Source organism: Hippocampus guttulatus, chromosome 6, assembly GCF_054856545.1.
Source record: "Hippocampus guttulatus isolate MCC_2025c chromosome 6, RoL_Hgut_1.0, whole genome shotgun sequence".
Classification (NCBI taxonomy): Eukaryota; Metazoa; Chordata; class Actinopteri; order Syngnathiformes; family Syngnathidae; genus Hippocampus; species Hippocampus guttulatus.
In genome coordinates, this window is record NC_141266.1 from 23,876,421 (window position 1) to 23,898,163 (window position 21,743).

The 21,743-nt window shown below is 45.1% G+C and overlaps 3 protein-coding genes across 4 annotated transcripts; 1 reads left to right on the forward strand and 2 right to left on the reverse strand.

Moving 5' to 3' along the window:
• Window positions 1-43: 43 nt before the first annotated feature.
• Window positions 44-7,372, forward strand: styk1b (STY kinase 1b). The gene is made up of 10 exons (XM_086112954.1): window positions 44-236; window positions 1,737-1,809; window positions 2,676-2,846; window positions 3,023-3,355; window positions 4,535-4,716; window positions 5,021-5,095; window positions 5,731-5,939; window positions 6,289-6,329; window positions 6,644-6,740; window positions 6,811-7,372. The coding sequence occupies exons 2-10, from the start codon at window positions 1,755-1,757 to the stop codon at window positions 7,001-7,003; spliced, it is 1,356 nt and encodes a 451-aa protein (XP_085969080.1). The 5' UTR covers window positions 44-236; window positions 1,737-1,754; the 3' UTR covers window positions 7,004-7,372.
• On the reverse strand, window positions 7,112-15,493 carry phc1 (polyhomeotic homolog 1). 2 transcript variants are annotated; one of them, XM_086112952.1, is made up of 14 exons: window positions 15,347-15,493; window positions 14,056-14,219; window positions 13,868-13,978; window positions 13,294-13,359; window positions 13,067-13,210; window positions 12,766-12,921; window positions 11,642-12,328; window positions 11,438-11,573; window positions 10,741-10,913; window positions 10,414-10,477; window positions 10,213-10,300; window positions 9,329-9,497; window positions 8,796-9,057; window positions 7,112-8,627 (listed from the first exon to the last, which is right to left on the reverse strand). In XM_086112952.1, exons 2-14 carry the CDS (start codon window positions 14,209-14,211, stop codon window positions 8,476-8,478), a joined length of 2,364 nt encoding a protein of 787 aa, XP_085969078.1. In that variant the 5' UTR covers window positions 14,212-14,219; window positions 15,347-15,493; the 3' UTR covers window positions 7,112-8,475. The 2 variants fall into 2 exon arrangements, with proteins under 2 accessions (XP_085969078.1, XP_085969079.1); XM_086112953.1 differs by having other exon boundaries at window positions 14,056-14,216; window positions 15,347-15,480.
• Window positions 15,494-16,303: 810 nt separating this feature from the next.
• m6pr (mannose-6-phosphate receptor (cation dependent)) lies at window positions 16,304-20,921 on the reverse strand. The gene is made up of 7 exons (XM_086114066.1): window positions 20,668-20,921; window positions 19,379-19,551; window positions 19,143-19,312; window positions 18,750-18,859; window positions 18,072-18,202; window positions 17,661-17,787; window positions 16,304-17,380 (listed from the first exon to the last, which is right to left on the reverse strand). The coding sequence occupies exons 1-7, from the start codon at window positions 20,671-20,673 to the stop codon at window positions 17,258-17,260; spliced, it is 840 nt and encodes a 279-aa protein (XP_085970192.1). The 5' UTR covers window positions 20,674-20,921; the 3' UTR covers window positions 16,304-17,257.
• Window positions 20,922-21,743: the final 822 nt, after the last annotated feature.

Consider the following 21,743-nt stretch of genomic DNA (forward strand, 5'->3'; position numbering starts at 1 on the left):
AATCGAGGAGTAAGTTGCTGGAGACGAGGGGCGGGGTTAAAAACATTATACACGCCTGAGCATTGACAAACAGGTGTACACCGACCCCCCCCCCGAACAGTCAGTCAGAAAACAAAGACTATGTAGAACTGGCTCAGGATTTAACACGCTGCCGGGTGGACGGAAGACGACTGACCCCCATGAAGACTGCGCTAGCAACTATTCTGGAGGATCTAGAACACAACTGAAAATTAAGGGTAAGACAATATCTTGCACTCCGGTGCGTCTCTTTTAAAACCCGCTTTAAATATTCTACGGCGACGAGCCGTCATAGAAAAAGGCTACAATGTTTCGCACGCTAACGGTGTTTTTTGAGATCAGCATTTCGTTGAGTTGATGCGTTTGATGGCGCGTGTGGTTTTCCGCTCTTGGGCGTGTAGCGCGACGCCGGCATGAAAGCGTCAGAAATGCAGAGGGACAGGTTTTCCCCACACTGACGTCTAAACGGTTACGCTTGCGCCGCGGTAGAATTCCCAGTAGCCCGCAAAGTCCGCCCCTTTAACAGCACTTTGATGTCACCTTTCGTCTCAACGTGCGCAAATTTCAGGAGCGCCGCCGCAAGAGCTTCATCAGCGGTCCCACAAAAAGAAATGAGCAACGGTTATTATGACGCCATCTGAGGAGAATAATACAATGAAAAGCAGTTTGGCAGTATATTATGTTGAAGAAAAAAAAATCCTACCACTAAGCGCATATACTCCACCCTTGATGAACTAACATTTTCCTGTCAACAATCAGAATCAGATCAGATTCTATTACGGTCGTTAGATGCAATCAAGGTTCATGTTAGGTCAAGTGTCCAATATGCACAACAACTTGCATAAGGTAGACAATTGTCAGTGATAAAGATTTTATCCGCAAACTTTTTAGCGAGTCGCCACCCGAAAATGAAAATACGCTCGTCGGTAAATCATTCCTGGAAATCATTAAGTGAAATGCAATCATTTGATGATCTCACGGCACAGTGGTTTGTCCATCATTCATATTGACCGCAATATATTGGACATTGCTGATGCGAGTGTAATTCAATCCGACACATCGTGAAATAAATGCCATAAAAATGGGCATTGTTGTTTTGGCAAAGGGTCATGTTGCTCGTCTCCAAGTCAGCCCAGCAAGAACTCCTCCCTCGATGAAGACTAAAGTTTCCCGTGTTTGCCCACAATTGTGTTCCTTTAACAAACAAAACACAGAAAGGCGTGTTCACACTTTCATTTTTAGTCGATTGGACTATCGTCATGGGCGGGGTGAGTGGGGGGTGTCCGGCAGTTGCAACTGCTTCAGAATGCTGCTCCTCGAGTTCTTACTGGAACCCACCGCACTGCTCCTAAAAGCGGTTTTTCGTTGTCAAATTTTGCTTTTTGGTTTGGTAGTTTTTTTTTTTTTTAGATGCTTCGTTTTAGGTTAGTTTTAATGTTTTGTCAAAAACATGGAGTGTTGAGGCGCAGATTTTGGGGGGGGGGGGGTCACTAAATATTGCGTTATTAAGTATGGTGGGATTCTCAAAGGACTTTTTGGTCTTCCTTCTTCTGCATGGACGTACAGCAACGCCAAAATAAACTGACTTAAAATGAATTCTGAAAGCTCATGTATGATGACAAAGATGGGGGGGGGGGAAACAATTTTCTATTACTTTGTTAGTTTGATAAATGCAAGGTGTCGCCTTCTGTCCAAATAAACTTGCTTTGCCTTTACAGGCTCTCCTCTTTGACAGGATGTCGTCAATATCTGACGCAGACTTCCGCTGCCAACAAGGAGACACCATCTGCGGTGAGCTAAATAGTTGACATCCCCGTAAACGTATCCGTGTCTTAACCCGTAGGCCTTGTTCGAGTTTTTTATTTTTTACTATCAGTTATTGTCGTTGGTCTAAAATATCGGTTGCTTTTTATTTCGTACAGTAACCCTTTCAAATTGCTGCCTCCTACTTCTATTAGAATAGAACAGCACCTCCGTTGAGCAGCATCAGAATCCCATATCCGCATTTATTTCCAAAACAAGCGCCATCTGCAGTACACTGACCAGACTTGAGGGCACGGATGCGATACGTTTATATACTAAGCAGAGAGTGAAGGCAAATGTTTTTTTGTACCTGAAAATGAATTTGCTTCATTCTCGACAGTGTTATTTTTGCCATAAATATGTTTGTGTTTTGTATATCTACAAACGTTTAGGATAGTATTAGCGACTCACATCGCCTAATTTTTCAACAGTTACACCAAATTCCGACCACCCCCATTCCTTGTTTTCGTAGTTTTTTTTTTCAAATAGCATTGTGGGCCATGTCAAGGGCTGTGTTTAATATATGCCGCAGGCCTCCCCAAAAATGGACGCCGAGTTGCAAATGGCCCCCCTGGGCCACAGTTTGGACACCCTGGTCGAGAATGACAACCGCGTTAATCAAATTGCGCGATTCACTCAAATAAATGACAAGGATTTTCTTCACCCCAAATAAATTTCAGCTGTTCTAGTGGGGGTTTTTTCTCTGACATTTTTCTTGGAATGTCCATTTGCATCAATGTGACCATTCAGGAAGCAAGGTGGACCAAAATGGCCAGCGAAGTGCTCAACTGCTTTCGATACACTTTGTCATCATCTTTGCGCTTTCTTTGAATTTTTTTTTTTTTTTTGGTCAGAGATTCGTGTGTACGAGAAGGAAGTGATTATTGTGCCCATCTTTCTGCTGGCCACCTTCGTGGTCACGCTGGTCTTCATCCTGCTGCTGCGCTTCTGTCCGGAAAAGGTCGACCGCATCCGTCTCAGCACCTTAAAGCCCACTTACAGGAGGGAGCTGCATGGCATCGACGGTAAGGTCGAGCTGACTCCTCCGCGGACCGACTGCCAACCCCACCAATTGCAACTGAGATCACCTCTTTCGAGGCTTCTGGGGTTTTTTTTGGGGGGGGGGGAGGCTTGCCTTTTAGGAGTTGAGTGGCCAATGACTGAGCATTGCATTGATTCCTCTTCTTTGTTCTTCGTGCAGCCCCACCCGGAATCAACGTGCTGGAGCACGAAAGCATCGCCCTGGACATGCCCAACTCGTACGCCACCTTCCATCCGCCCACCACGTACCCGTCCAAAAAGCTCTCCCTGTCCGTGGACATGCCGCCACTGTCGTCAGGCGCCCAAGCGCCGGCCTACAAGCTCGCGCCAGAGGCCGCGGTCCAGCCCAGGGAATTGCCCCGACAGAGGCTGCCCGAGTCCTTCAACCTGGTCACCCCGCTGCCCGGCTCCTTCCCGCTGCGCTCCAACTCCGCCGTGTCCCTCTACCGCGCCCGCATGGAGAACAGGAACGTGATCCTACGGGTGCTAAATGGTGGGGAGCCCTTTAAGCGTTTCTTCCATCTGCCTTGATGTGCGTCGACGGGTACGCGCCGTCTTCCGTACGTGGATGCGTTTCAAGTAAAAGGCATTTGTTGTTTGAACTCCAGAACCGTGATATCCAGCTGTCTCATCTACGAGTCAGCTATTTGTCCTCACCAGTGGCATACCAGTAGTGCAACTACTAACAGCAAGGCAAAACCAGGCCCTAGTTCTGTGTAGTACTCGTGACATAAAAATTCTACAAACATCCACATCGTCCACGCACTCGTATGCCTTTCACCCTCACTGGTAGGACAGCTTTTGCGTACGAGTAGGACAACTACATGTTACTAGTGAGGCAAAACTGCACCGGTTAACAACCTTGTGCTACCTCCACTAGTATTGGTGACATCAAATTGGACTAGTTAACATCTAGTAGCTCTTAACTAGTAGAGTGCATAGTTTTTCCTCACTGATAACAAAGTTGTCCAACTAGAATGCCGAGATTTTTATGCAGGAGAAAAAAAAAAAGACGTTACCCGAAAGACATTTGTTCTATTGGTGCGCTGACTTGTCTTCCTATTCTGTCTCACGCTATTTGTTCTGACTAAATGTACAACTTTGGCATGCTAGTGTGTAGGGCTGCAAGTCACGATTATTGGAATTATGGATTAATCTGTTGATTATTTTGTCAGTTAATCGATGCATTGCGTTAAGAAAAGTTCCATCCCTTTAATCAACAACAGGACTACACTCCAAATTGACAGCATAGAAAATGTACAAATGAATCCATCATCATTACAAATTAAATCGCCAAATACAAATTAAATCATTCAGTTACCGGTTTGATCCATAACATGTCAGAAAATAGGCAAAAACGTTGAGCGTTGTTTATAATAATTGTTGAAACAAAAAGCAAATGTTTTATTTTGATTTTACGGTTGAGAAGGTGAAACGCTGATCATTTGGGCAGTTTTCAATTAAAAAAAGAGATCTAAACGATTCATTGATCGTCCAAAAAATATCATGCAGTAGTGGAAAAAATATTAACCAGTTGTCTTACCAGTGAGAATGAAGAGTGTACTAGTACATAGACCCTAATTTGGACCTCAAAGAAAAAAGGTGTCTTTTAATACGGACTCACCTTTTATGTAATGCTGATGAGCATATCGATGACCTTGTGTGGCCGCAGACTCGGCCGATGCCGCCGAGAGGCACAACTTCCTGGGCTTTGCGTCCTTCCTGGCCCAGCTGGGGCCGCACCCGTTCTTGCCCGAGCTGCTTGGTGTGGTCTCTCTGCGGGCCCCCCTGGTGACAGTGGTGGAGGAGATGGAGAACGGGGATCTGCTCAGCTTCCTGTGGCGGTGCAGACAGGTCGGTTGAACGCGGGAGTGGAAATGGGACAGATAGGCCAGATTTGCATTCCACCCAAAAATGTGTCAAATACAGTAAATACTTCATTTTCAGTCCATAGTACTGAATCCTACTTTTCTCAAGTGGGCCTTAGGCTGCCCACAATAAAAGGACACTCAAACTAACATCTTAAATGGGTGACATGTGCGCCGAGTATGCTGGACATGTAAGAATTGAATTGGAATGTTGGAAACTCGGAACCGATCGTCTCCAGCTCAGGACGGTGCACTGTAAAACCAAACCGAGTTTGTGTTCCCTTGTTCAGGAAAACGCCAATCCTCCCTGCGAGATGACTGAGAGGCGAATATTTACCATGGCCCAACAGGTGGTCTCAGCACTGGTTGGTATACATTCTTTGAAGATATTTGACTGCCAAATCGGATTGCCAAGTCTCTAGGGTGAGAAGCGCTATAGGCCACCCCAGCAGAGTCAAAATAGTTGGAAATGGCAGGAAGTGTGTGCCTCACTCCTTGTCTTTTCTGTGTCACTGTCAATACTGCTTTGAAGCATCTCTGTACAGTCGAACCTCGTGACAACGTACCTCGAGAGACATCACAGATCCGTACGTTGTAGGGGTAGTTCGTTGTAACCACTTCACATAAAATGGCCGCCAACCACGATGTATAATACAGTATGAACATTTGTAAATGTAAAAAACATGAATATGTAATTCGGTGTAAAAATGTCACTTACAAATACATGTATAAGAAGAAAAAAATATATTTTATAAGACATTAAGCAAACGACTGCAGCGTCCCTTATTCATCTCTGAAGACATTCCGTCAGCAAATGGCTCCGACGAAGCCGCGCCCACAACGTCAACAGGAGCCAACAATAAAAACAAATAAAATCTAATAAACCTTCTACTAACCGAATTAAAAAAATAAATACATAAAATAAAAACGATCGATAATGAAAAATCCTGCCAGCACAAAAGGATTTACCGTTTTGACCCGGAGACTCCTTTCTCTGCAGACGTACCTCCACAGCAAAGATCTCCTACACGGCAACATCCGTGCCCGCAGCGTCCTGGTCAGCAAGGCGCACACGGCCAAGCTGTGGGGCCTTCACGGGGTCTTCACACGCAAGAACCAGGCGGCCACGCAGAAGGACGACCCGAGCATGAAGAAGTGGCAGGCGCCAGAGATTTTAGCCAAGAGAGACGTCGGTCCCAGCAGTGACATGTGAGCCCCCCAGCAGATTGACTTGAATGCCTGAGTACAAATAGTTTTGCCTTTCACTATTCAATAGGTGTCAAACTCAGGTCCTGGAGGGCCGCTGTCCTGCATGTTTTCCAAGTCTCCCTGTTGCAACACACCTGATTCAAATGAACAGATCATCAGCAAGCTCTGCGGAAGCCTGACATTGAACCTGTACATTTGAATCAGGTGTGTTGCAACAGGGAGACTTGGAAAACATGCAGGACAGCGGCCCTCCAGGACCTGACTATATTTGACACCTATGAGCTGCTATTCCATCCAACACGTGCTGGTCCTCCTCCTGACATGACCTTTCTCTTTCATTTCTCTCTAGCTGGTCTTTTGGTATCTTACTGTATGAAATGGCAACACTAGGTAAGTCAGTCGGATTGTACTTGACCGTATTTCTTCAAATAGATAAAAATCTACAAAAAACAAAAAGTCAGCCAATTTTTGCCAACCGTAAGCTATTAATTGGTCGGTGGATACTCACTATTTGCAGGCGGCCTGTTCCCGAACCCCTGCAGATAGCGGGGGTTCGACTGTATTTGCTTGCCCTCGTTGGGGTCAGTTAGCTGGAGCCGATCCCATCGGACTTTGGGCAAGAGGCCAGCCAATGACAGAGCACTCAGGGTGAAACTAAATTCAGCCGTGCAGGGCTAATGACCCAAACGATTTTGCCTGTGCAGGAGAAGCTCCATTTGCAGAGATCCCCGTTAATGAGCTCCTCCAGTTCCACCAGCGAGGCAAAACTCTGAAGAAGCATCCCAACTGCTCCAACGCCCTGTAAGGATGCAGCGCTCGTGCCAAAATTCACCGCGCTCAAACGCCATTTCACACTGAAATTGCTCCACAGCTACGGTGTCATTAAGGCTTGCTGCCAGTGGAAAGAAGCGGATCGACTCGCGTTGGACGAGGTGACCCGCAAGCTGGCGTCCGGGGAGAAGAGCGCCTCGGACAAAGTCCTCAAGGGGACGCCGGCGGTCAACCTGGAACGGTACCTGCAGGAGGCCGGATACGGGGAGGCCAACAGCTACACCATCTTCTGATAAGAACTTAAGTTCCTCTACTTTTTTTTTTTTTTTTTTAACTGGTGCACTTTCCCACTACAACTGTTACATATTTCGCTTTGCACATCGAGGAGAAACAAAACGTGGTATACTAAAGACTTTTATTACGCTTTCGCTATGAAAATGTTTTTGAGGTTTAGGCGAAAGGAAATACACACTTTGAAGCAGATGTAAACTTGAAAGGCATCCAGTTGGAGTGGATGCTGTGGAATGACAGTTTGCCTGCCTTGTTTACCAACTTCCTGCAGCCGATGTCAAGTCACAGATGCCATTTTTTTATGGTGTGTGTATGGTGGTTCCACGGTGAAGAACCCTGAACTGAATGACAAATAAAATGTGAATAAATAATCAGACGTCTGCCTGTGATTGAAGTGGAGGAAGACGAAAGGCTGCCTCTCATCAACTCATATTCAGGTAGCAATGAGATGTCAAAAGTTCCAGTACTGTGTTACTTAAGATACATTTCAAATGGCAAGTATTGCCCTTTCAACGTGGGCCGACATTCCTGCAGCGCTTGCTTCGTTCGGTGCGCGAAAAGAGGCGACAGTTGTGGCAGGACAACTCCTCGCCGCTCAATAGCAACCCGAGCATCCTCAAGTTGTTCTGGAGTAACCTTTCTCCTCACCTGACCTGACTGTGAGACCCCCTTGCCCTCTTCCAGCATTCTTTATCCTCTACAACAAACAAATCCTTTTTATTTATTTTTTTGAAAGACTGTGTCTTTCACTTCCCCGAGGTGGCCAAAGCATGCACACCAGAAAGAGAAGCGGAATGTGCAATGAACTGAAACAAAACCGGTTTCATTTTGTCATGACGATGTTTGTCTGAAGTACATTCAAAAGTGCTCTTTTCCGTCTTAAAAAGCACATGAAGATTTCTTTTTGTGGGGCGACTGGAACAGATTAGATGCATTTCCAATCATCTCAAAGAGAAGATAATTGAAGATGCAAGTTAAAAGCGTATTCGCTGAACAAATTGACCTCGTACCTCAAGGCACCATTCTCTCTCTATCTTTTGTGACGCCAGTCCTGGAACTTTTCCGCCACACCTCGTAAGTTGGTTACGGCTCCGAAAGGTTGTCATGAAAAATACTTTTGAGTAGATCATGTAAAAGATAGAAAACTAAACTTTAAGAAACCCCTGTGAACAGCTTCCTTCTTATCAGACGGGAACTCATTAAAAAAAAAAAAAACACCAAATTAGCACCATTTTAAATACGGCAAGAAGGCAACGTGTCTTTTGCGTAGGCAACCTCGCTACCGCGTGACGAGCTGACAAAACTAAAGTTGTCACAATCAGGTTAGCGTACTTAATTATGTGGTCACTCATACGACAGCCCAAAAAAAAAAGCCAAACATGTTTTGGCACACTCGAGGTCCAGAATGTAAACTGTCAGTCCTAGTGTCGTGTCAAAATACAAACAACGATGCGGAGAGCGAGTCACCAGTTGGTCACTCGCGCAGGCTGTTGATGGAGGCGCAGATTTTGAGGGCGGGACCCAACTTGATGTTCATGGTGGAGATGAGATGGTCCTCGCGGAGGAGCAGCAGAGCCTGCCCGTCAATTTCCTGGGACAGGAAGTGAGCGGCCAGCTCCTCGCAGCCTGAACGACCACACAAGGATTTAAAAGAAAAATAAATAAACAAACAAATAATTATATATACAGTATATATACTGTATATAGAGAGAGATTTATATTTTCGTAGATTTATTAGAGTCTGAAAATAAGACATTGCACTCTTGGAATTGCAAGACGTCACAGCGGTCCTACCTTGAAGCGACGAGATGAACCTGCACACTTCCTCCACGCTCCACTGGGCAGGAGTGGCCGACAGGAAGCCGGCCGCCTCCATGGGGAGGCTCCCGGGAGCCGAGGCGGCGTCCGACTGAGGAACGCCGTCCTGCTCAGCTCTGGAGCACGAGCGCGAGTGGGAGGAGCTGGGAGAAAGGGAAGGGGTGTCCACCTCTTCGTCCTCTTCTTCCTCGTCTCCGTCGCTGGACACGTCCTCCGAGCGGCTGGAGTCCGAGCGGCACTAAAACAGGGGGGGAAAAAAATAAAAATCTGTTGCGATCATCTGGTGTGCTGGATATTAAACTATTTCACTCAATCGGTTTGCAAAATAATTTCAAGTTTATAAAGAATTGGGAGTTCATCTCTTCCGTGGCGTTGACGTAAGCGTGATGGGAAGCATAGCGGGTCAATTTTTTTCGTACCCACAATCAACCGGTGGGTGGCCGGCACATCTGGTTCATTCCAATTCAAACTGTGGAGTTTTCAATAGACGATTTGGACTTCTTTGTCACCTTGACGTTTTGATGCTGGCCAGACAATTTGCTGCCATTGGAGCTGCTGCGGCGAGGGGGGCCGTGGCGCCGGGCCACGTTCTCGGTCGCGGGCGGAAGCGGCGCCGGCCCCGTGTTGCCACTTCGTCCTCGGCTTGACTTGTAGTGTTTGCTGAAGCTTACGTTGTACCTGTTCACATTGGGGAGCCATTTCAGGTGGTGGTCAGACATTTTTAGATGGACACTTTACGCATCTTTATCAATCGCTGGCGTGAACCACATCAACGCAAATGAATCATGCTTGTGAGATCACAGCTTGTGTGTAAACAGATCACTGTTGACCGGTCAAACATGTTTGACGGGTCTGCGGTGAGCACGTCATATGATCTTTTCACCCTTTGAATGAGGATCATTTACTCAAGTACACCCGCACGCTATTTGGCTGGTAGAATATCCATGTAACAACATTATTCACACGGGACAATGTGTTCTCGCGACCATGAAGAGAGGTTGAACCAAGTTTGGTGTGACACATTTGAGATAAAAAGGGGAAATATCATCATTTCCAGAGAATAAGACGACGCCGAATAACCCTTCCCCCCCCCCCCCCTGCACTAAAGTACAAATGGGTCCCCTGATTCGCTGGTATCCCCGATTATCAGAGGAGATAATACGAATGAACAAAGGTTCAAAATATACCAATAAAACGTCAATGATTTTAACTTTAACTATGCTCTTTAACATAACCATGATTAAATTAATTTTTTAAAATGCAGATTATTGGCGGGAAATGACGGTCACCCAAACTGACATTCCTGTCGACGAATGGGAACGGGAGAACGTTAACCGACGCACGTGGTGTCACACCCTCTTGAAAGTTTGCACGCATGACAATGGAGGAGTACCTCTTTGCACAGGTGTTGGAACAGAATCTCTTGGATCCTCTGAATTTATTGGCTGGCGCCAGGCTTGAGCAGTACTCACACTTCAACACTAGAAAAGAGGGAAAGATGATGGCAGCACACGGAGGGAACGTCACTCTCTCACTCATTTCACAGTCGCAGTCGTGTGTGAGTGTGTGTGTGTGTGTGTGTTCAGACGCTTACAAGGTGGGCCGTTCTCTGCGCGGGCGCCCAGTGCAAAGTCGCGATCTTTGAGGAGCCCGGCGACCTTTCGAATCAAAGCAGAAAGAACGTTTCAGAGCTCTGCCAGGGCTGCAGCGTTTTATCAGGTGCATCAATCAATGAGTGTTGGCTGCTGATAAGTGAAGAGCGTGGGCGGAGTGATTTGACATCCGAGACGAAGTTTATATCGTGGCATTTGTATTATTTTGCAGGGTAAGCGGGATGGCCGGCCACAAGATGATTTTTTTTTTTTTTTTTTTTTTTTAAATCGTAACCTCATGAACCAAGGAGCTGATGATCAAGACTTACAGGGAAAGGCTCGGCTCCCTCCTGGATGACAAAGCCCTCGATGAGGTGTGTGAGGACTTGAGGTTTGACCACCGCCTGGGGGAGCGGCGCCCGCTCTTTGTCGCCGTGGCCCACCCTCGAGAGCGGCAGGGACAGGGTGGGCGGCAACGGGAAGGCGGCCGCGGGGAGAGGAGCTGCCGAAGATGAAGGGAAAGGATTATGGATTCATATTTGAGGTGGGTGACATCAGCCTCAAAATGATATATATATTTTTTTAATGCCCAAATCCCACCCCCCCCCCAAAAGGTTAGCTAAAGTCAAATTAATCTAGTGCACTTTTGGTTCTCCCTGACATTTCAGCCGCAAGCCGAGCTTGTGCTCCAGCAGCGTACCGGTTAACCTCCAGATGAATCGAGTAAAAATGCATTTTGAATTCGTGGGGTTTTTTTTCTCCCCCTGTCCCTCCCTTGTTTCTGACTTTTGGGTTGAGTGAACGCTGGCGCGTTTTGGCTGCCGCTGCTCAACCCGTATTTGTGTTTTTTGTTATTGTAAAGTGTCCTTGGGTGTCTTGAAAGGCGCTTATAAATAAAATCTATTATTATTATTATTATTATTACTAATCATCATAACTTTCAGTTGACGTGCAGCTATCATTTTTGTCCGCTTGGGGTCGCCATCCTCATGTTCTTGACCTCGGATGGGCCGCGAGTTCAAGTACCTGAGTCCTTTGTCGGTGCAGGAGTTACTGCAGGGGCGGCATCTTTGATGGGAGCAGATTCTGAAGATCCTGCGCTTGTCTCGTTGGGCGCATCGCAGTCCGACTTCCTCTTCAAGGAGCCGTTGGCAGACTTATTCTATCAAAAGAAGTTTATTTAGCGCTGATGCTCAACCCTGCTAACAAAACGATGACAACTGAACTTACCACAGTTGCGGAAGTGTTGTGCGAGGCGGCGTTCACATTCTCCTGGGCTGCCACGCTTCGCACCTGCGCCAGAGCCACGGCCTGCACGCTCCCCGCCATGCACTGCCTGGCCCCCACCAGCTGCACGGGAATATGCGGGGGGTTGTGAGCCGGCTGGCCGCCGCCGCCGGGCGGCGCCGGCAGAATGGGGAGCGGCTGACGAGGGGACACCTGCACAGGTAAGCGGTGTCCATGCACCGTCTTGGGCTGGATGGGGACGGGACCTTTGTCGGCCGCGGCGGCGCCGGCCTGCTGCAGGGGCTGCACCACCAGCGTCTGCGTGTTGACGTTGGCTTTGGGGGCGACCGAGCCGATGGAGTAGCCCTGGGTGGAGGTAGGCACGTTGGAGGTGGGCACCAGGATGACGGGGGCGGCCGAGGACGACAGGAGGAGTTGGGAAAGGGGGAGCGCCGGAGAGGAGGAGGCGGACGGGGCCACCGAGGCTGCGGGAGGGGGGACGCTCATCCCGGGCTGGTTGGAACCTTTGACTGCCATCGTGTTGCCGGACGACTTGGCTGCTTGCTGCTGGGGTTGAACTTGCTGTTGCTGACTGAGAGGAAAGGCGCTCGGCTCTTTTCTTTCCGAGAGCTCGGACTTGATGGAGACCGCTCTGGGAGTGGATGCACAGTGTAAAGCCAGATTCTGCACCTGGGAGATTCGAGAATTTACAGTAGTTTGGGCATTCTTGTTTTTTGTTTTTGTTTTGTTTTGCTGCAGCAAGTACACAATGAATGGCTTGGTCGATGGCATACTGCGCTGTGCTAAGCGCAGTGTGAAAAGGCTTGAACACAGATTCCGAATTATAAACCAAGACAGCAATAGTCAATGTAACAAATTTAAATAAGGAACAAATGCTTCGGCGCACAAGTAAAATTTGAATTGTGACCTTTGAGAACTCTTTTTCAACCTCACAAGCACCGAGTGACAAGTCACCGTTCCGGTTCCATTAGCTGCGTACCAAATAGACTGCCGCCTAACCGCACTGTTCTTGAGTTACAGTTGCCCTCGAAACAAAATCGAAAATTGGAATTTGCCTAATGACATAAATGTGAGGTTGACATTACATTACGTGATGTTGCTCCAACCTGATCACTGTCGGACTGGGCGCTGGCTGAGGTAGGAGCTTCAGTCTGCTGCTGCTGCTGCTGGGTCTGGGCAACTGTTGCGACAGTCGCTGTTGCTGTGCCCCCTGGCATGAAGATGAGCTGCGAGGCCAGAGGAGCCCTGAGAGAGCGGTTCACCTGGAGGACAAATATTAGCTGTTAATATGACAAATACAGCGAGGGAACCCAGAAAGCACAACTTATCCGTGGCGTATCTGAGCACGGGGAAACAATTTGAGGAACTCCATTATTGGACAGAACGCAGCGCCCTCGTTCGACTCACTCGAAGATACATCTGCCCTTGTCCTGGCGAGTTCCCCCCCAACAACACTGACTGGTTGAGGGTGGTTGTTGTGGCGGAGGTGGCTGTGCCATGCGGACGAGGGGTCACCGCCGTCCCCCCCGCCGACGTGGTGTTGAGATTCACCTGGGAAAACACAAAATCATACATTTTGATCCGGGTCACCAGTTTGGAAAGCAATGCAAACGATCGGTGATGATCAAGCTTACAGTGGTGGTCGCCTGTGAGATGCTGTTACTCGCGGTGTTGGACTGGCGACTAGCGGCGAGTGTAGCCTGGTTAAGAGAGAGGAAAATAAATAAATATTCGCATCATAATTTTCCCCCTAGCTACAAGCTTTGAACCACAAAAGCCTAGGGTGATTGTCATGTAAGAAGCTGCTTGCTTCTTAGAAATAAATAAGGAGGAATAAATATAATACAGCTTGATTTATACAGCACTTTCACAACAACTACAGCTGTAACAAAGCGCTTTACCATAAAATGTTACAATCGGTTGCCCCACAGGTTTTTCAGTCACAGAGACTCTCCACACTTTGCTTTCCAGCCAAAGGTACAAGTGAAATGATAAATACTGTTGAGTTTCATTGTACAACGATCAACTGCAATAGAAGGGGGAATGATTAACGACTGTGTTAGCTCAGGTTAGCGATAAGACATTGGCATGTTTTCACTTGCGTATTAAAAAAAAAAAGAAAAAAATCGAATTATGTCACTTCCGTGAGAGCACAGCACTCCTTCCTAAAAAAAACGAGGATCCTCTGTACTTTTGATCCATGACTACCTGTTGCACAGCCGCCAGGTTATGCAGCTGAGCGTTGTTGATCTGCTGCTGCAGCATGAGTTGCTGGAAGTACTGCGCTGCGTTCGGCTGTCTCTGCAAGGCTTGGAGAGCCTAAAAACAGGCACACTGTCAGATCCGGAACGCAAACGTGTATTTTACTTTGCCCCGAAATGAGCTCAGGCACTCACCTGCACGGCCTGTCGCTCATATAGAGACATGTGAGCAATCTGCGGTGGCCGCGAGGTTCTGCTGGTTTGCAGGTTTCCATTAGTGGTGGTGGTGGTGGTGGTGGTCGGCATGGTGTTGTTGTTCGTGCTGGTGCTTTGGTCCTCACTTGCATCCATTTTGACTGCTAGGAATAGTGTGCGGTGGTGCAGTGTCAGGAAAGTCGCATTTTTGTAGACACTTCACAAAAAGTTAGCCATGTGGACCGATGTGAGGATCGGCAAATTAATTCAGATTAAATGTTTGCTCAATTCACAGCAGGAAAATAAACAGACAGAAAAATGCAAGGATTTTAACTTGCAGGGGAAAAAAAAGGAAATATAATTTGAACGTTGGAAGCTAATTTTGTTATAACAGCGATTCGTTTAGACGTGGCAGCCAAATTCACAAACACCATTCAAATTTGATTATCTGTGCAGCCCCATTTCAGAGGAAATGGCCACCGATCTTAAGAGTGCCTTTGGCAGATGGTACAGAGAGACTGGGAGAGTTACAAAAAAGCAAATAAGTGGACATCTTTGGAAACTGAAACAAAAAAAGCGTTCAGAATTTTGCTGTTCAGCTCCTTGTTGGAGAACTGCAAATTTTACAAAAGTGGGGGCTATGAGAAGTTTGGAGGTCAGATTAAATTTATTCGGAAATTTCACTGACAGGCTGACTATTCCAAACGTGTTGTGCTAAGCGTATCGGTTAAGAACAAAATGTAGCATGCTGGGGAATGTAATTTAAACCAAATTTCGAGACGACATGCCATGTTTCGGGTGCTGAAGCTGCGCGGCGCCCACACAACTTCTTTATTCCAAGCAGATGATTGATCATCACTGTTCGTAAAAAAAAGCCTAGCTGAGCCAACTGCATTGAAGGACGATGCTCTCAAGAGCCCATCGGCAACAACGCGCGTTCGATTTCCCAAAGAAGCCAACCTTTGAGCGCAAAGCGAGAAGGAAAAAAACAAAAAAACAACTAGAGCATCATTAGTCCAGCTAAAGGGCTACCAAGATAAAGCTAACAATAGATTTGGCTAGGTATGACTCCAATCATATTTAAGTACACCCAACGGAGCGTTTTAACACGAACAGCAAGATACGTTAGTTCAGAGGTTAAAGCGACGATCGTTGCGAATATTTGACTGGAGATAATAAGCTCCCTTGGCGCTAGCAGCCAGTTAGCATGTGAAGCTAACATGGCAAGCAATCATGCAAGAAGTCATCATAATCGTGTGCGGTGTCGACAAGGGCGTGCTTGTGTCTTTACCTTGTTTCTTGGTTAATGTGTTACTTTCACTCCTATTTGCAGGAAATTGGGATCCCCCCCGGTTTAGGTTTCAAACACAGACGCCGAAAGCCTTTTATTGGCTTTTTGGCTCTAAAAAGAAAATCCGCCCCCAACAGGTCGATTTTTTTCGTTCTTCTTCGTCTTCGCTGGATTTTTTTTGGGAGCTTGATGAATGAAGTAGGTAAACAATGCCGCCATCTATTGGATGGCATCGACACACGAGGGAAAAAAAGTTTTTTTTAAGTGATTACGTTTTTTAAAAGTATTTGTATTTCTATTTTTTAGAGTAACATTTTCAGTTTTTGGATATTTTTTTTGGGGGGGGGGTAATAGACATCGAAATTAAAAAATATGTAGTGTATACACATAGAATAACATTGGTTTTACCCATTGTTTTTAGGAAATGACATATCACCCAATTTAAAAAATAAAATAACAAACACAATTTCAAAAATTGTAATTCGAAATATAAAACTGAAGGTGTTATAAAGGGGTGAAAAGGCACAGGCTGGAAAACATGACCTACCCACACATAAAAACAAAAGCATATACAGTACAGTTTGAGGCCAATGACGCTGAACCCTACAAATGATCCATAACTGGAGAACATAGATGCTGAAGCAATTTACAGTTGACTGAGGGTTTTTCTATTAGGATTTAAATTTTAAGTGCAGTATTTATTATTATTACAGGTGTTTCTTGTTTTGCCGATTTCATGGCCCTCCCTGGAGTATTTGCGTTCCTTCATGGTGTGTGAGCTGGCCCCGACTGGAAATAAATTACTACTTGAGTGATAGACCAGCGCACGTTAAGAGTCATTCCATACAAATTCGGGCACCACAGCCATCTTTGCAATAGAACTTAGTGATGTATTTTATTTTATTTTACTCATTTGAGTTAAATTTCCTCCGGTAAAAATGTTGCTTTAAAAAGACCACGCATTAAATATGTTTTATTTCAACACCACTGCATACAGAAAACATCCGCACAGATTTGAATCAGTACAACCTGTTGTGACTTCAGCAACTCATTCTTCCCAACTAAGGGTTGTTGACAAATTCCGCGAGTAAATAATAGCATGAAGAAAATCAAACATACAGCATGAAATTGATGCAAACAAAGCAATAAGTGACATTTATAAAAAAATCGGAACATTTTCCAACAAGTTCTTAAAGCTTAATTTATTCCCCAACTAGAAATATGAGAAAATGTATTGTGTGTACAATACAGGGAAGTTATTACAATTTTAAAATAAATGATATCAATGTAGAAACAAACAACCCAGAAAGACAAAGGGGGGTTTTTTTTTTTCATTTCATTGGCTGTCCCTTGACATCAAGCTACAGGAAATAGGGATTGGAATGAAATAGCTTTTGGTCATTTGCAGCAAAAGGGCATTGATCAAAATAAATTCACACATACCTGTATGTATCTCTCTTCTTACACCATATTTGAATATCTGTTTACTTTTAGGAGATGTACGGGGAAATTGTTTGGATTGATCAGCGGTTGTTTTATACATATTTCAAATCTTCAGGTCATTTACCTTCTGTAACAGTTGGTGACAACAGGACGACAGGCGAAGTGAAAGTGTTTGAATGACAGGTGTGAAAGTCCAAGCCCTGTCATGGCTAAAATGAACATTCAAATGATGTAACCGGTCATAAACTAAAGTTTAGAGAGAGATAGAGGGAGAAATTATAGTGCCTGCAGATTTCTTGAGAAGAAACCTCAGTGTAAACCTCGAGCTATCACTCACATAAACGAGGTGCGCGGCCTGCATGCCGTATGAACGCGCACTCAAACCGAAACGAGAAATGAATTTGCCTACAAGCCATTTCATCAAAGCTGTCAGTCGAGTCTCACAGCGAAAAGCTGATCGATGCCAGGTCACATCGGCAATAAGTGGTCGTCTCGCTCGTCCGGGTCCTCGTCCAAGGGCTCCGTGGACACCCCCGTGTAAGTCGGGGGCGCCTCTCGATCTCGTGAGCGGCACACAAAGTCGCAACCGTCCTGTTGAGCGGATCGCGTACAGTACGTTAGTAAACAGAACCATGTGGAATGATTTGGGATGACACTGAAAAATGTGGAACGGGTTAACACTGGTGGTGAGTGTGCAATAATTTCAAATTTCGGGCTTTTATTCTGAAAATGTTGGGAATGAGTTGAAGCAAATCTCGCCGTCTGCGAAGCCTGAAATTGTCCCTCAATTTCAAAAGGGAGTCTCCCAGACGAAGCTCAGCCGAGATTACGTGAATTGAAGCCAGTTGGCTTCGCCGACATTTGGACTTACTGCAGAGAGATTGCCGACCTCGGTCCAGAAAGCATAGTTGGGGAACTGCTCCATGCCTTTGGCCCCCATGATGAGTCGCTGGTAGAGGAAACCTCCAATCAGGTAAACCGTCAGAAGGCAGAACGCGCTGGAAGATGCAATGAAAATCAGAAAGGGTGTACGCACAGTGGATACACAAAGTTGACACGCCCGTATTCAAATGCCAACATTTTGTGATTAAAAAACAAACAAAAAAAAAACCCCCTAGGTATTTTCAATTTTTTAACATGTTCAAATGAATGAACGCCCCAAGAAGGGTAGGTAAAACTAACCAGGTAATGTCGTTGCACAAGTGTGCACACCCCCCTAACTGGGATGTGCCGTTCATCACTGGGGTTGAGTGTACAACATCACATCCTTCGATATACTCACATGATGAGTAGAATGGAGCCAGTGCTGAGTTTGTATTCAAGAGCCGGACACACAGCACTGGACTCAATCTTGAACTGGTAGAAGCAGTTCTGCTCCCGTTCCCTGTTCTCTTGCACCACCTCCAGCTGACCCTGGAAAAGCAGACGATGACCGGTATGATACTGGGGTGTGAGGTGGGGGGGGGGGGGTTGTCTGTCTACACGTGTTGCTGCAGCTTTTGTGTTCGGATATCCATTGCTTAGAGGTTTGCTATTTTTCAGCCCATCTATGGCGTTTTGTGTTGTGTGGTAGCATGAAGTTGGCAAACGTTCCTTCAGAAAGGTCAACTGTTTGTTTTCAATAACTATATGGTGGCAGGTTGTCTCTAACACAGATTAATTCAATTTCTATTATTTCCGACAACAAAAATTGGCTCCAGACCCAAATAAATAAGAGGTTGACGATGAAGGGAAGTTGGTCAAATTTTCATCTCGACCTTTTCATTTCTGACCCCCCTCCAAAAATGTGAAGTTGAATCAATGATAACTCGCCAAAAGTGATGCAGATGCTATTTTTGGAATGGATGGGAACGACTATAAATGCAATGTTTGCGCGGGATATTTAAAGACACCTTCTCTCCCATCACTGGCATGGCCTTTTGTTTTATTTCTCATCTGTGTTCTCAATCCAACAACTCACCACGTTCAAATTGCGGTTGCAAAAAATCATCAGGATGGCTTTCCTCTGTTCCTGGGAACAGTGTGTGTCGTATTTTTCTCCGTTGCCGTAGAGCAGCCACACATAGTCACCTGCAAAGAAGGAGATGGGGGCAAAAAAAATGCCATTCACAAGCTAAAACTTTTGCTACTAGTCCATACATTGTGTGCTAGCATTAAGCTAATTAAGTAAGACATTTAATGCAGTTTGATTAAACACACAATGCGTCATTGCATTTGTTTTATGTTTGTACTTCTAATTTGGAACTAAACCCAGAGAAGACAAGCGACGCATTTTCAAGGTGAAGGAAATGAATAGATGACTGGCAAAATACGTTTGTGGGGACATAGCATATGTATTAGAAGAGCAACTCACTTCCTCCGATGACTTCTGTTGCATTGTACATGCCAATCACGGTGACTTTCTTCTGCGTTTTCTGGCCTTCTACTTGAATGACGCCGGCTCCGGGAACGCCGCCTGCGTCGCCGCACAACTGGAATACGTACGAGTACTTATCCTCTCCAATCTTGGTCTCCACTGTGAAGCTATGGGGAGTGAGATTTACCTTAGTGAACTTTTACACTGCTCGTGGAAGTCTAAGGTCAACTTACTTCCTGTGACCGAGCGGCTCTATTCGCTGGAGGACTTTCCGTTCCGACTCGGACTCAAATGTGAGCTTGCAGTTCTGGGTGGCATCGTCAGCATACACACCACTCCCTTGCAGGACTAGCTGTATTATCAGTGTCCACATGAAGAGGCACCCCCCAATGGGATGCATCAACACCTGTAAAATGACAAGATAAAAATACAGTGCATCCATCACTCGGTGGCTTTCATGAAATGCACTCATGAATATTTGTTTTATTTCGACACACAGTGACACACTTCATTTTCAGTTATTTTATACAGCGAGGAAATGATCAGCAGATGACCATCCAAGTATTAGTCAGTAACATTTTGAATCATGTGAATATTTTTCATATGCAAAGGATTTTGTGCAAGTGCAATACATAAATAGATACACAATCTATTATTTAAAGCCATTTCTCAAATTGTGGGATGAGTACTACTAGTGGTACCCAGGCTGCCTCTAGTGGTATGTGGAAAAAAAAATTATTGCTAAAGTCAAGCTCAGTTGTATTTCGCTTTTAAGTTCCAATAAATTTATGCTTCAATAATGCTTTATTTAGCCTATATTTTGGTACAATTTTTATTTAATGCGTACATGCATTACATTACACCCTACATTTTCCACTATATTTTTAAGTACAGTGGTCATTTTTTAAATCATAATGTTAAGGTTGGTCATTATGGAGGTACTTTGTTTAAAAAGTTTGAGAAACACTGATATGAGTCCTGATTGTTAAGTATGTATTATCAATGTGACACTACTAGAGTGCAGCATGGGGAATATGGTACTGTATTTTTTTTTTTCAATTTGTGAAGACCAATTCCTTCACATTTAGGACCTCTTATTGACTAAATGAACAGTAGTCGATAGGGGCCAGCTATACATCACAATAACTTACGAAATACTGACATAACATTTTTTTTTTTTAATGAATGAAACATTTTAAATACTGTACTCCAAATACAGTATTGATTTGAAGTTCTAATTGATGGACACGAAAACAACGTGACAATTAAGAGTTCGAAACAGCTATTTTGATGATAACGTAAAATTTTCAAGGTCTTTCAGTGAGGGGGGGAAACCTATTTAAGGATCCAGCAACCCCATTACTGATGAATGAGTTCTTCAAGCGTAAACAAACACTTGAGCTGCAAGCCTAACAGTTGCCTCGCCTTCCACACGTACTCCAAAAAAAGCGCGTGCTGTACGTTCAGCTTAGCAAATGAGGATCCAGGGGGAAAGTGTGAGCAGGCCATATCGTGAACTTACCTGCATTATTTCTGATTTTAGATGCAGTTTCGTGTCCAAGCAGCCAGTTACTGAAGCGCACTTCCTGGTTGACTTTAACGGACACGTTGCTTCATATTTGCGCTTAAGTGAAATAATGGCATCATTACGCAAGGCTTCAAAAGTCTCGGCTACTTTAAGTAGGCTGGTTATCGCTTTACGGGAAATGTATTAAACGTCACCCGACCGTCAAAGTGATGCAAGCAGAACAGTTAACTGAGTGCGGAAGTGAAACTAAACATGCGATCACGTGACAAAAGACACCAATGACAGATGCCAGAAGGTGTCCGCCAAGTCAGCTGACCGGAAGCGTCGCTGAAACGATAGAAAAGGCCTTTACTGGGAAATAAATGGTCATTGTGTGGAAACATTTGAATCATACAAACTATTTATTTTTAGCATGTTTCTCACAACTATAGTCGCTACTTAAGTAGAATATGTTAAAAAAAAAAGACAGAGAAAGAAGAAATGTGTCAACGCTTTAAAGCCCAGACTTCGAAATGAACTTAAATTCAATGAATTTATTTTTTTACCGTCAATAATATGCAATACACATTTTGCTCAGTACAACGGAAAAAACTCTGCACACCAAATAGTACCTTCATGATGCATGCATACCCTGTTTTATGAACTTGAAAATAGCACACCACTCAAGAAAAAAAAAAAAAAAACTACCGGTACTAGGGGTGACTTAACCTCCCTTCATTTATGTCTTTTTACATCGTGTCATCCTCTACAAAGCTTGACAGATGTAACAAGGAGTATAATAGATTCGAACCAACCCTTTGTGTCGCTGTGACCTTTTTTCTTGGCTCGACATCTTCCTCTCTCGCTGCACTCTTGCACCCTTACAGGTTAAAACTAGTTTGAACCGTGGAGTCACACGTTGTCACATATTGGTGTTGTCAAATACAGTATATCATCAGTACAAAAATGGGCTAGGCAGAGTCACCTTCCTTTGTGGGGATGACTGAAGGAGTTCAGAGTAGGAACCATTTTGGACATATTAGACTTTCTCCCGCAGTGGGCAGAAAAAGACTTCAGAGTTATGTTTCAAT